Below are 12,566 nucleotides of genomic sequence, written 5' to 3'. Positions count from 1 at the left end.
TCTGCAGCTTGGTATTTAAGGAATTGTGTGAAATGTGCTGAAGAGCGGACTGTCGGGAGGCTGGGATGTGCAGGCCTGGGTGGAACGCATCACAGACCGCGCCAACACTAGCGGCTTGGAATAAAATTCATGTTTGTTACTAAAGTAAACATTTTACTCGGAATCTGCCAGAGGCCTGTTAGGAATGTACGAAGTCCCCAGCGCTTGATCTTTATTATTTTTGGTCCTGGAAGCTAGGTGTATAGCAAGGACTCTGGCATCAAGCGAGCACAGAACTCCCATGGCTGCTGCTGCACTCGCGGGAGGGGGCAGAGGGGAGATGGGTGCCGGGCTGGGCTCACGCCTGCGCCTCAGAGAGCACTTGGCACATGGAGGAGCGAGGAGGTGAGCTGTGAGGAGAGCAACGTGCAAGGGGCAAGGGGTACCGGGCCTCAGGTGAGGCGTGAGGAGAGGAATGTGCAAGGGGTGAGGGCTGCGGGCCCTCAAGTGAGGCGTGAGGAGAGGGACGCGTGAGGGGTGAGGGCTGCGGGCCTCTGCCTGAGCTGGGCAGGGTTGGCTCTGAATCCAGTGCTGGAAACCATCCTGCTTTCGCTAATGAAGTATTTACTGCTGGTCACGAGCAGTGATACTCACTTATTCTTTAATCCGTCATATTTGCAGGAAAGTAAAATGGGCTGATGCTGTATTTGTATATCTTTCTTCCTGTAGTTAGTTGCATACACTTTTAATTCAAGGCTATATAATTTTCTAAATACAAAGATTAATTTTGGTGTTAGCTGATTCTCAGTTGAAGAAGTTAGTGGCATGCATTCCCTTCCCTGCAAAAACAAATGAATCTTTTGTCTTTTAAAGTCTGATTTTTGTCTACTTCTTATTCTGATGGTGTTTATGAGTGGTTGTTAATGTTGTGTAAGATTGCATGTGATTTGGTCATGCCAGAGCGCTTTGCAAGAGACCTGAAAGCATCCCTGTGTGCTCCCAGAAGGCCGGTTTGCGCTGCACTTCAGTAGGAGACAAGTGAGACTTTCACAGGCAAACACTGTGGGAAGCTTGCAGAATCAGGAGGATTTCTGTGTCATATCCGAAAGACGGGAGTTGGAAATGACCACTTTGCAAACAGCTTTGTTCTCTGCTTCAGAAAGGCTGACCTGCTGCATGCTGAACTCATTGCAGAGATTATCTCTGCTTGATCTTAGGCCAGATTGTTCGTCTTTTCTTGATGTATTAAGACCTATTTTATGTTAAGGGCTATCATCCTGTGTAAGGAAACTGAAAGGTTTTGATTAAATAGTTGGGCTTTGCTTTTACTTTTGTATTTCCCTTATGTGCAGAAATCCATTCTTCTGGTTTTTTTGTTTTTGTTTTTAACGTGAATCAATTTGTTTTTCTTCTTGGGGCAAGATAGCTGGATAGAGATACCTGGAATCTATGACCCATTTTGTCCCATGTCTCATTCCCTGTAAATTAATGATCAATTTACTTCTGTAACACTGGTGATAGTGAAATTTCTTTTTCTTGTGAAAATGTAATGAATCTAATGAAACCTTTTATTTCATGAAGTTAATCGCTGCAAATTGCTTCTGAATACGTGATGATGGCACCAAGGAAGTCTAGCAGTTATCTGTCATTGAAGTAGCCTTTTGTCTCCAGATTTTTCTCGGTTGACCATTTTCTTTGGGTTTTTTGTGGCAATATTTGAGGCTCGCAGAAGAGTAACTTGTAGTGCAGGATGGAAAGTTGTTCTACACGATGTGTAGAATCGTTCAGAGATTTAGTGAGATTAAAACAGCTTCCTATTCCAGACCATCAGTGCCTTTCTTTAAAAATAGCTGCCAGGAGTAGAGCAGTTGGTTGACTTAAATACTGAAGTCAAAGTGCTGTAGTTGCCTGTGTTATTTCTTTTTGGTGAAGGTAATTAAAAGCTATCATTAAAATACTGGTTGCATTATGGCTGGCCCAGTGCCAAAGCGAACAGCTATAAAACTACGTGCAGCTATTGTATTGGACAGAAAAATTACTGTGTAATTACTACTTCACCTCTGCAAATTTTTAGTTTATTAAAATGATGATAAAAAGCATGAAATCGCTTTCTCGTGGCTTTGTGGCAAAGAATATTTAAGCAAATAATTAGCTACGATGGGAGGTCATTCTATGGGTAGAATAGAGTGGGAACATTTTAAATACCATTCATTTCAAATTAAGTTTTAAGTTTAATCGTCAGTGGCAAATCCATGTTTCATCTTAGACCAGTGTCAACTTTTTGTAGTATTCATGTGCTTTTATTTTCTTCAACGGAGGCTCTCCTGAGGTGTTAGGTAAACATCTTTCCTGTTCCTTTTTTATTCCTTTTCAACTAGAACCTGTCGCAGAGTGATTTTTGAAGAATTTCTGAAGACTCCTATTTTTACTATTTGAATCCTGGTTAAAATCCCATTTGTTTGCAATGATCTTATTAATTGCAACAAGTAGGAAAACAGATCTTTGAGATAGTGGCCAACATTGTCAAATAGTTTTCTAGTGACAGGTCATTGTTTTGTCATGTGTGGTTATCCATCAGTCAATGAACCTGCGTTCGGTAGCCACAAGTGATGAAACAGAAGAGTATCTTTTGGCCTCTAAGGCTATGGAATCGCTACCTCCCACGATTTCATTAACATGCTAATAAATCTGTTTCTCATTTGTCTCCTCCCTCTTCCAGTGAACATTTGTCGTGTGCCTTCACATTCTTTCTTCATGGGGAAAGCAATGTGTGCACGAGCGTGGAGATTGCTCAACACCAGCCGATCTACCTGATCAACGAAGAACATATCCATATGGCCCAGTCCTCACCGTCGCCGTTCCAAGGTAAGTGAGCCGGAGTTGGAACTTTGCGTGATTAACCTCGCTCCTGCGTGGCAGGGACTTCGCTCCTGGGGATGTTACCTTCAGAGGTGAATGAAGTAAGGTGAAGTAACTCTTCAAATGGGTTAAATTTCTATTCAGGAAGTTGTGGGCGTAAGGGAAAATGTTGTTAGGACTTCAACACTATAGCCAGCCAGAAATGCTATGGGAATTTTCCAGAGCTTTCTATTCATTAACATTGTTTTAAAAGGCACATGGATGTAGTAAAAAAATAAATTAATAATTTTTGTTAAAAAAGACTTGTTATTTAGGAGAGTGAGTGCACTGATTTGATTTTCTTACATGGTATCCAGGTCAGGGGCTCAAACCTGTAACATCAATGCTATGTGAATACAAATGCTAAGTTTATCTAATTCAGGAGTACTTTTCATGCATAGATTGTAAACTTTTTTTTTAAAAAAGGGAAGGGGTGAGTGTGTGAAAATGTATCAGAAACTGTGATAAACTTGAAGTATCTGTAACTGTTTATTTCCCAGTGTAAGAAAGCAGGGTTTTACAGAATAAAGCTAGTGGCTTATTAAATTCACAATGCAATTGTGTTGCAATGCTCTACATCACAAAAATGTAAGAATATTTGAGTCATTGAGTTATGCTGTCTTTACTACAGTCTGAAATTAGAATTTCAAAGCAATTAGAACAAGAAACCTTTTAAAATTAAACATACAGTAAAGAAACACACAGAGACTATAAAATGAGTATTTGTGGAGAAGTATAGAAGCTTTATTGAAAAACATTTTGTTATTGTGTGTAAAGTTTTGACGGAGGCTCAGACACTTAAATCCTAGAAGGTTTTATTTCAGTAAGCTAAATTCATTAAGCTCTCAAATCAAATATGACTATAAGTAAAATTGAGTCTGAATGCAAATACCTGTCACTGAGCAATTAGTTCTCCTTATTTGTCATGACTGTAGTCGTCTTCATATGTTGTCACCGCTGTCCTTTTTAGTGCTGAGAAGCTTCTAGTACTATATGTGTCTGGTAAAAACCCTATTGTTCCGTATCTGTCTCTATTACTTCTGTGTATGGTCATCCCTATGCCAGAGCGAGTGCTGGTTCAGTACACTTAGATTAGTTCATTGCAGAAATTATTAAACTAAACTGCAAAAAGGCCCATTTTTAGTTTGGTAAGGGTTGCTGTACAGGAAGCTAGTGCAGTGTCAGGTAGCTTTAAACTCACACCCCTACCTAATTTGGCAGTAGCTTTCCCCTAAAGACAGATCCTTAAATCAGCATGTGAATGGAACCGTGACTCAAGCTGGAGAGCAGAGCCTGGCCGATAAGTAGTTGAAGTGTACAAGTATACCTACTGTAGGGACTGCTGTTTCTCCCTTTGCAGTTTTGGTGAGCCCTTATGGTTTAAATGGTACACTTACGGGCCAGTCATACAAGATGTCAGACCCAGCAACTCGTAAATTGATGGAGGAATGGCAGTATTTTTACCCAATGGTGCTGAAGAAAAAAGAAGGCATGAAAGAGGAAGAAGAGTTGGGATATGACAACGATTTCCCTGTAGCCGTTGAAGTCATTGTTGGTAAGTTGCAATATTCTGCCTGAAGGATTATTTTTCTCCACATGATTTAAAAAAAAAAATCTAATTAATCAGAAACAGCCATTATAATTTTCCTGTCTTCTCTTGTAGCTCTCTTGACACTTCAACATCTGACTAGTTATCTTGCCTCAAGCTTCTGTACTCCCTGTATCCCACATGCTATTAAGCACAGTACCAAGCTACTTGTTTCAGCTCTGTAGTGGTTATATGGAGGGTTAGATGTATATTAATATGTGAAATTCCTTAGCTCTTTCTATTTCAGTTAATAAGTTTTGTCTAATTGACATTGAAAACAAGTTGAAGTAGCTAGGTCTGCTGAATATTATATATTTAAGACTTTTGGGTTTCCATTTCTTTGTAGGTGGTGTAAGGATGGTGTATCCTTCAGCCTTTGTTCTCATCTCCCAGAGTGACATCCCAATGTCACAGAACGCTGCAGGCACTGGAGGCCATATAAATGTGGGACAGCAGGGGCTTGGAAGCGTGAAGGATCCTGCCAGTACCTGTGGGCTGCCGCTTACGCCACCCACTTCTCCAGAGCAGGCCGTGCTAGGTAAGCAATGAACTTAGGAGGCTGGAGTCACTCTTTCATTTTTGCATAGCTCATGATAAGCGAAAGTGAGTATGTGAGCAGTAGCAGATTAAAGACAGGCAAGAAGGAACAGAGGAGTGAAAAGTCTGAGAGCAAACTTCCAAGATAATACAGTAAAAAGCCAAAAAAGTCTCATATAGAAAAAAAGAAATTCAGTGATTTTTTTTTTTCCCTGAAAAAATGTTTTGAAGGCATGTTTACAACTTTTTTTTTTCCTGTGTAGATTGTTTTCTGAACTAGATTTTTACAGACTTGTCAGTTACTAACAGAACTACAAGATAGTTGAGGTTGGAAGGGACCTCCAGGGACTGTCTTATCCAACCCTTCTGCTCAAAGCAGGATCGGGTAGAGCAGGTTGCTCAGGACACTGTCCAGTCAGGTTTTGAATATCTTCAAGCACAGAGACTCCCCAGACTCTGGGCAGCCTGTTCCAGTGGCTGACCCCTTCACGGGAAGAAGTGCCTTCCTTTATTTGAATGGAATTTCCGATATTTCAGTTTAGGCCCAGTGCCTCTTATCCTTTCACGGGATACCATGTCCTTTCTACTCTCGCTGTCAAGTGTTTGTGTACATTGATAACATTCCTCCCCCGGCTTTCTCAGCCTCTCCTTGTAACCTTTGTTAATAATAATTTCACAAGCACTGGCATGTTTTATGCTTTGCAAATTACTATTACTTGGAATCGAGTTCTCAGTTCACAGAAGATTCTCTGACTGGAGTTGCATTAGCAGCTTGTTGATTAGTGCTTACCGAATTTCAGAGAGCAATAGAAGTGTTGAAGACGTGAAGTTCCTACAAGTTTCTGTGAGACCATACAGCCAGATGGAGATAAAGAATCCTCATTATACCCTCACTGAGGTCTAAGGAGCTACCAAACTAGCTTAGCCTGTATTAGGTAGTTCTGTCGCATCAGGAGGATCAATCTTAATGCAAAGGCAAAGAAAACTTGTCATCATTGGCTTCGTTGCCGTGGAAGTACTCTCTTGGATGCACTTGTCCATGAACAGTGCCTGTATATGAAGGCAATCAAAGTATGTAGTATTTACTGCTAATTATGTTGATATGAGATTTAAATTCACTTTGAATAGTGTTTTTCAAGGCAAATGATAGTCAAAATAAGCCAAAAAGTGTATTAGTAACTAACTGGAGCAAGACAGTTGACTCCTAGATAAAAATCTCCGTTGAAGTATTGATGCATATTTTAATGTGCTGTTGTATTTTTAAATTTTTCAGATCCCTATTAAACTTGTACAATATCACAAGGGTATTCTTTTTTAGAATATTTATAAACTATTAATATCTGAGAATTGTTCATATTGTTCAATCTGACAGTCATAGTTTTTGTTCAGTATTTTAAAAGTCCTTAAAAAATGGGAGAAATGGGTGGAATAAACATGTCATGCAGTTCAGAATCAGTAAATGGGACACATGAACTGGATTCGTCTGAGGCACATGAATAATACTCCAGTTCTGCCCCATACTGGTAAAAATGTGGTTGTAGTACCATGTCCAGTTCTAAACACTTAAAGATGTGGACAAATTGGATGGAGTCCAGAGAAGTGCAGTAAGAATGATTATGGCTTTTGCAAACAGGACCTACAGGAAAAGCCGGAAAGAATTGAGGTTGTTTAGTCTAGAGAAGAGAAATTCGGAGGAGAGACAGTGTAACAGTCTTCAAAGACACAAAAGGAGAAAAAGAATAATCTTTTCTCTGCAACCAATCTGTAATGAACCTAAACTGGAGCAAAGAATAACTGGGTTAAACATGAGGAAAAACTTTCTCTGAGGAAGGATAATGAAGTATTAGAATAAATTGGCTGGTGGGAAGCTACAGAATTTCCGTTAGCAGAGAGGTGGGTGGGTTGGGGGTTTGGTTTCGGGGGTGTGTGTTGTTTTTTTAAAGATCAGGTTAGTCAAATATGTTTCAGGAATACGAGTGTAGTTGACCCAGCTTTGAAGCAGGGGGTGGGTTAGATGATCTCTTCAGGTCTCTTTCAGCTGTATTTTCCATGATTGTGTCTGAAGTATGTAACAAAACAAATTGCTGCTGAAACTAGGGGATGCCATTTTTGTGTGCAGAAACAGACTGCACCGTAGGGATTGTGAAGTGACCTCTGGTGAGTGGCTGGATGTGCCCTCCGATATTTGTACTGTTACATGACGTAGTTATTTGTGTGTGTTCCAGTATTTTGTCAGGGATTTTCATGGAGAAAAATTAGTGTCTGTGTATGAGAACAAAATGGTTTTGCCTGCTGCAAAGTTCTGTTTCATGTTATGCCACGTATTGCTGTACTGTATAGTACAAAAATATTAAGGTATTTTGGAAAACAATCTGCTCAAATGTAACTTGAAAGCTGTAGTAGCTCCTTGGTTATCTTCTCGTACCTCCTGTCCTTCCCTTTCCATCGTACCTCTTCAGGTTTTTTTCCTTGGTGGTTATAACAGTCCTCTTATTGACATGTGCAATGTATATATGTGCATGTTATGTTTGTTTATGTATACACATGTTCCTTCCCCCTCCCGCCCCGCAGAGGAGGGCAGAGTTGCCAGTTCTGAAGTTTTGATCTGTTTCTTGATCATCTGTCGAGTTTGCAAGGTTATAGAGCATTTGAAAGCCAGTGAAGTAAGTCGTTAGAGCCACGAGTCTCAGTATGTCTAGGGATTCATGGTTTTAACTGCTCCCTTTTTTAATTAGAATTCTTTACAAAAAGAGCATCAGGGAAGTTCTGATTGGAGAAAAAAAATACAAGCATGGAAAATCAAAGAAGTTACAGGGTTGAGCAGTACAATTTTAAAAGCTGTATTTTGAAAGTCACCTAATAGAAATCAGCAGAATTACCTTGTTAGGTGCAGTGATGTATAGCAGTGAATCCTTCCAGTTTTTCATTCTTAAGGCTTCTTAAATTGCACCAGGCAGAAGGACGAAGTGTTCTGTACGCTGATTTGACCTTGTTAAAATGCGGCATATCCTTCCTTAGTTTTCCATCCAGAGCAGAGTAGTGTTACTCAGTCGCCAGGCCAAATGAGCCTGAAGCTCCCTCTACTGTTGTAGTTTGTGTTTGTGAAGATGACTCTTGTTAGATTTCAGTTAATCTAAACCAAAAACATATTTCATAGTAGAAAAAGAAACATCTGCTTATACAACAGTTGGTAAGGTTTCTGCACCACAGACAGAAAGAAATGAAGTGCAGAATGTCAGTCACTTTTCAGGTTATTAACATGTTGAAATAATATCTTCATTTGTTCTCTCTCTGACAATCGTACAGTATCACTGAGAACCTCACATGCTGTGTTCATAGTATATACGAATGATCAACTGGTGAACAATTTCTGTGGTAGTATGCATCTCAACTGTAAGATTTTGCCAAAGCAAGTTTTGATTCTGGTATCTCAGTTCAAACGTAGTATAAAGAAATAGCATCCCACTAATCCATTCATTTCTGCAGTGAGGTTTTATCTTGAGTATAAAGAACCGATTCTTGCTTTGAAGCATTATACAGAAATTATTGATTTTCTTACTAGATGCTTTTAGAACCATCCATATAGTAATAAATTTACTCTTTAAAGCAACTCACCAAAGACTGCATAAATTCAAGTTGAACATCCAGGCTAGTTGTGAAAAACCTCTGTCTACGCTATTTCTTAGTGACTGGATGCAAGGCTGTAGGGGCTATCGAAGCTACCACTGTTTAAGCGGCAGAGTGTGTTACCTCATGTGAGGTGCAGTGTTCGCACAACTGCATTGCACATGGACCTGGTGTAACCCGGTGCCATCTTTGTTACCCCATAGGCAAGCGCTGCTTTGAAGTGTAGTTTAGTCAGTCTTTTGTAAGGATGCTTTAAGCATTTTCTAGTGAATGTGAATATCTGTGTCAGCGGCAGCCTTGTAAGAGGGAAACTCTTTTCAGGAAAAAGTATCAAATGTGAATATTAAGAACCGCTATAACGTGAATGCTTAATTTCTATTGCAGGAGAAAGTGGATGCTCTCAGAGCAATATCAGCCATTCAGCTGTACCGGAGGGGCCAGTCAGTGTGCACAGTCCAAAGAAATCAGGCAAGATTACTCCAAAATTTCACAATCATATGGTTCACCGTGTCTGGAAGGAGTGCATTCTCAACAGGTCACAGTCCAAGTAAGGCAGCAGTCCTGATGGTTTTGTTTATTAATAACACAGAATACATAGTTAAAACTGTAATAGTTTTGCCTCAGATAATGTTATTCCTCACAGAATTCTTTTGCCACTAATCAAAGCTAATGTTGCAGAACAACGTTATCAAAGAAAATTTGTTACTGTGTTCAGCTGAAAACTCCTAACACATAACATTGCATTTGCAGTCGTGTATCTTAATTGAGACAGTCTTTGAGGGTACAAATCTATAATATGTGCCTTCAGCTAGACGCTTTCAGATTTATTGATTGTGGTTTCTACCTCCATTTGTAGTTACTAGACTGAAAGCTGGGTGACTGAAGAACAAATAGTATATGTTTGATATTTAGAACTCTAAGGGTAATGTTGATAAAGCATTACTTAACGTAAAATTCCAATTGACAAGGATATAGTTAATTCATGTTGTTAGTATTGTAGACCTTAGTTACTGGAGATTTAAAGTATATGCATGGCATGGTGTGCCCTGAACTCTACTTTTCACCATTTCCATGGAATTTCCAGATTCAGTTTAGTAAATTGCTTACCCCTTGCTTCTTGTGCTCAAACTCCAGACAGAACTATCTGATGTAGAGCTGGGACCATCCTTTACAGAAATCAAACTAGAAGTTTTAAGGGGTAGTAGAGGGAACCACTGTTACATACAGAATTCTATTTCAGAGGTGAAGTAGAAGGAAGTGATTTATTTGAGGGGAACATATGTGAATTTATGCATATGCATTTTTAATTTGTTTTACAAAAGGCGATAACTGCTACAATAATTTTATCTTTTTCAGGAGGAATCAAATTACAACTGCAAATTTGGAAGAGGAAGTTCCTAACAATACTGTTTCTTGGGATTTTGTGGATCCAGTCCAAAGAGTCAGTTGTTCTTGTTCCAGGTGAGCTTTGAAGGGAGTAAGCATATATCATATTGGGAAAGCCCTGTTTAATTCAGAGAGAGGTACACTTACAAAAGGCAATTATGTTTTAGCTGAAAGAAGATGAAACTCTAATAACAAAACTGTGATCATCACTCATATTCAGGTGATTAATATGCATCTTGTATCATTGTCACTTGCAGTAGTCATCTTGAGTGGAAAAATGATCCTAGGCTAGAGAGTGGGGGCTAGAATCATTCAAACATTTCTTGTTTGTAATGAACTCATCCTTCAGGCCTTTCAGAGATGCGAGCTTTAAAGGTTGGAGTGGTAGAACTCATGATGAAGAGGGGCAGAAGCTGCCTAAGTGTCAGAGCATCCTGACTGAGTGATAGTGCTACTGTCCCTGTTTGGAGAAAGAGCGGAAAAAGTGCCTAAGACTCATTGTACTCCACGTACCTCTAGTCAATCTGCCATGACTCATCAGACACCAAAAAACACCCAAGAGAATATAAAACCTTTGCAGCATGGACACCCACTGTCAACTAATCAAAAAGAAATCACAGCTCACTTACGCAAACACTTTAAGGGTTTATTAAATCATCTGTCATCTTTGATGAATGCTTGAAGTTCCAGTATTGCTCACTCAGGAATGGCAAATCAACACCACCAATTCTGCTTAGCCGTTCTTAAAATTATTAGAGATGTTACAGGGCTAGGAAAAAGGAGTTTCCCATGAAATAGTCCCATGAAGCTGCTTCTGCTGAAATTCTTAATTCCTAAGGTCACCATCTACTTATGAGTAGATTGATAAACATGTTTTTGTGACCTAAAGAAGGTATTCCTTAAGTATGCACAGATGTAAATGTCATTCGTATGATTGAACAGAAATGCTAATCGTGCTGTGCTAACCACTTTGGGGTTTTTTTACCCTGTCTCGTCCCCCCCGCCCCACCCCAGCTGCACTAAGGATCTTTGCCAAACTACCAATCAACACAACAGCCCGTGAAGTGGCTGAACTGATTCTCTGCTTTTAGTCTGTTTGAGGCGTAGCTGGTTTTCTTTTTTCTTCTTTATTTTACTTTTAACAGTAAGGCAAACTCAAGAATAATGCTGTTGTTAATAACAGTGAAATTAATATATGGTTTAACCAAATCCTTAAATGAGTTATCTGCCACAGTAGTCTCTGCAGAGCTTTCTGTATAGATTTGGCTGTACAGAGAAATTCAAGAATGTAGCGTTCTCGCAGTCTCAGAAGGGTTGTTGATTAGAAATTTCCATTGTCCAAAATAGAATGAAGCAAGATTGTGTCCTTGTACCTATTGTGTTTGACTTCCCATGAAGCCAGTTCTTTTTTGTGTATTTAAAAGAAGAGATAAAGGGGTGCAGAGGAATTGTGCATCATATGGAGGGCAAAGTGTTCAACCTGGAGACTCTGTACTGGATCCAAAGTGCAAGTGTTGCTCTTCTGCAGCCTTGTTTTTTACCCCTGATTATAAGTTGCTTGTATGTATATACTCAAGAATGTGGAACAGGTAAATCTTTTGTCAGGATGCCATGTGTTTCCCATGGAAAACTGAGGTCCAGCTTCACCTGGAAGGCATGGGAAATCAATAGTGGACAATGGAAATCTGATTCTGTGGATAGGTTCGGCGGCACTTGCAGTTTCACGCTGTCTCTTGGCACCTCCAGTGGTTAGTACATCATGCTGCAGTTAGCAAACACAGCAACTGGGAGATTAAAACATTATCCTTAAAGTGAAGGTGGTACCTGATTTCAAACAGCAATAACAATTTTCAGTACAGCTGCAGAAACTGGACAGTGACTGGCATATAGACACTGTTTTACTCATTACCATGCCCATTCTATGTATTGTATAAATGAGAGTATGAATGTCAATGTATGATCTTAAATAGGGATTCTTAAAGGTTTGCCTGGTACTCAGCATCAAGTTCAATCTTCTGTAGACCCAACTTCATGTACTGAGGAACAGAACATCTGAAATAATTTTCTGTGGTCGGTTAAAATACGGTGAATGATGGAGAATTAAGTCAATGAAATGTTACAAGAACATGCTTAAGGCAAATCTTCAGTTACTAGGGCATTAGCTCCACATTACGGGTGACTGCAGCTAAAGACCATCTGCTGCCGCACAGAATTTGCAGCATGTCCTGATAACAGCAAAGCCCAGAAAGAAAGCCAGGACAATACCACAAAACATGGGTGATTATAGGAAAATAACGTAGCAAGTACAAGAAGGTGTATTTATACCACTTGATAGCCGCTGTGTACTATAAAACTTGGATGTTTTCATAGCTAAGTCATAAAAGCAGAATTGGTAGTCCACTTTACTTGCAGTAATATAGTTTATCTTTGTGAGGAAAAGCATATTATGTGTTTTGAAATGTTTTGTTGCTGTCCTAGGTATTGTTGTTTATAATCAAAAAAAGGGATGATTTATTTTGAAATGGTATTTAACTTTAAACAGGTAAAAATA

The 12,566-nt window shown here is 39.4% G+C and overlaps 1 protein-coding gene across 1 annotated transcript in view; it reads left to right on the top strand.

Moving 5' to 3' along the window:
- The window catches only part of MED13L (mediator complex subunit 13L), a 196,980-nt gene that overhangs the window by 138,181 nt on the left and 46,233 nt on the right, over positions 1-12,566 (top strand). Inside the window, exons 5-9 of the mRNA XM_075434301.1 lie at positions 2,699-2,844; positions 4,238-4,432; positions 4,812-5,003; positions 9,014-9,176; positions 9,986-10,090. Of these exons, the coding sequence (XP_075290416.1) occupies positions 2,699-2,844; positions 4,238-4,432; positions 4,812-5,003; positions 9,014-9,176; positions 9,986-10,090 (801 nt within the window). The remainder of the gene's footprint in view (positions 1-2,698; positions 2,845-4,237; positions 4,433-4,811; positions 5,004-9,013; positions 9,177-9,985; positions 10,091-12,566) is intronic.

Source organism: Opisthocomus hoazin, chromosome 13 (genome assembly GCF_030867145.1).
Source record: "Opisthocomus hoazin isolate bOpiHoa1 chromosome 13, bOpiHoa1.hap1, whole genome shotgun sequence".
Lineage (NCBI taxonomy): Eukaryota > Metazoa > Chordata > Aves > Opisthocomiformes > Opisthocomidae > Opisthocomus > Opisthocomus hoazin.
Note: the sequence above shows the minus strand (reverse complement) of the source record. Positions and strands in the feature narration are given on the sequence as shown.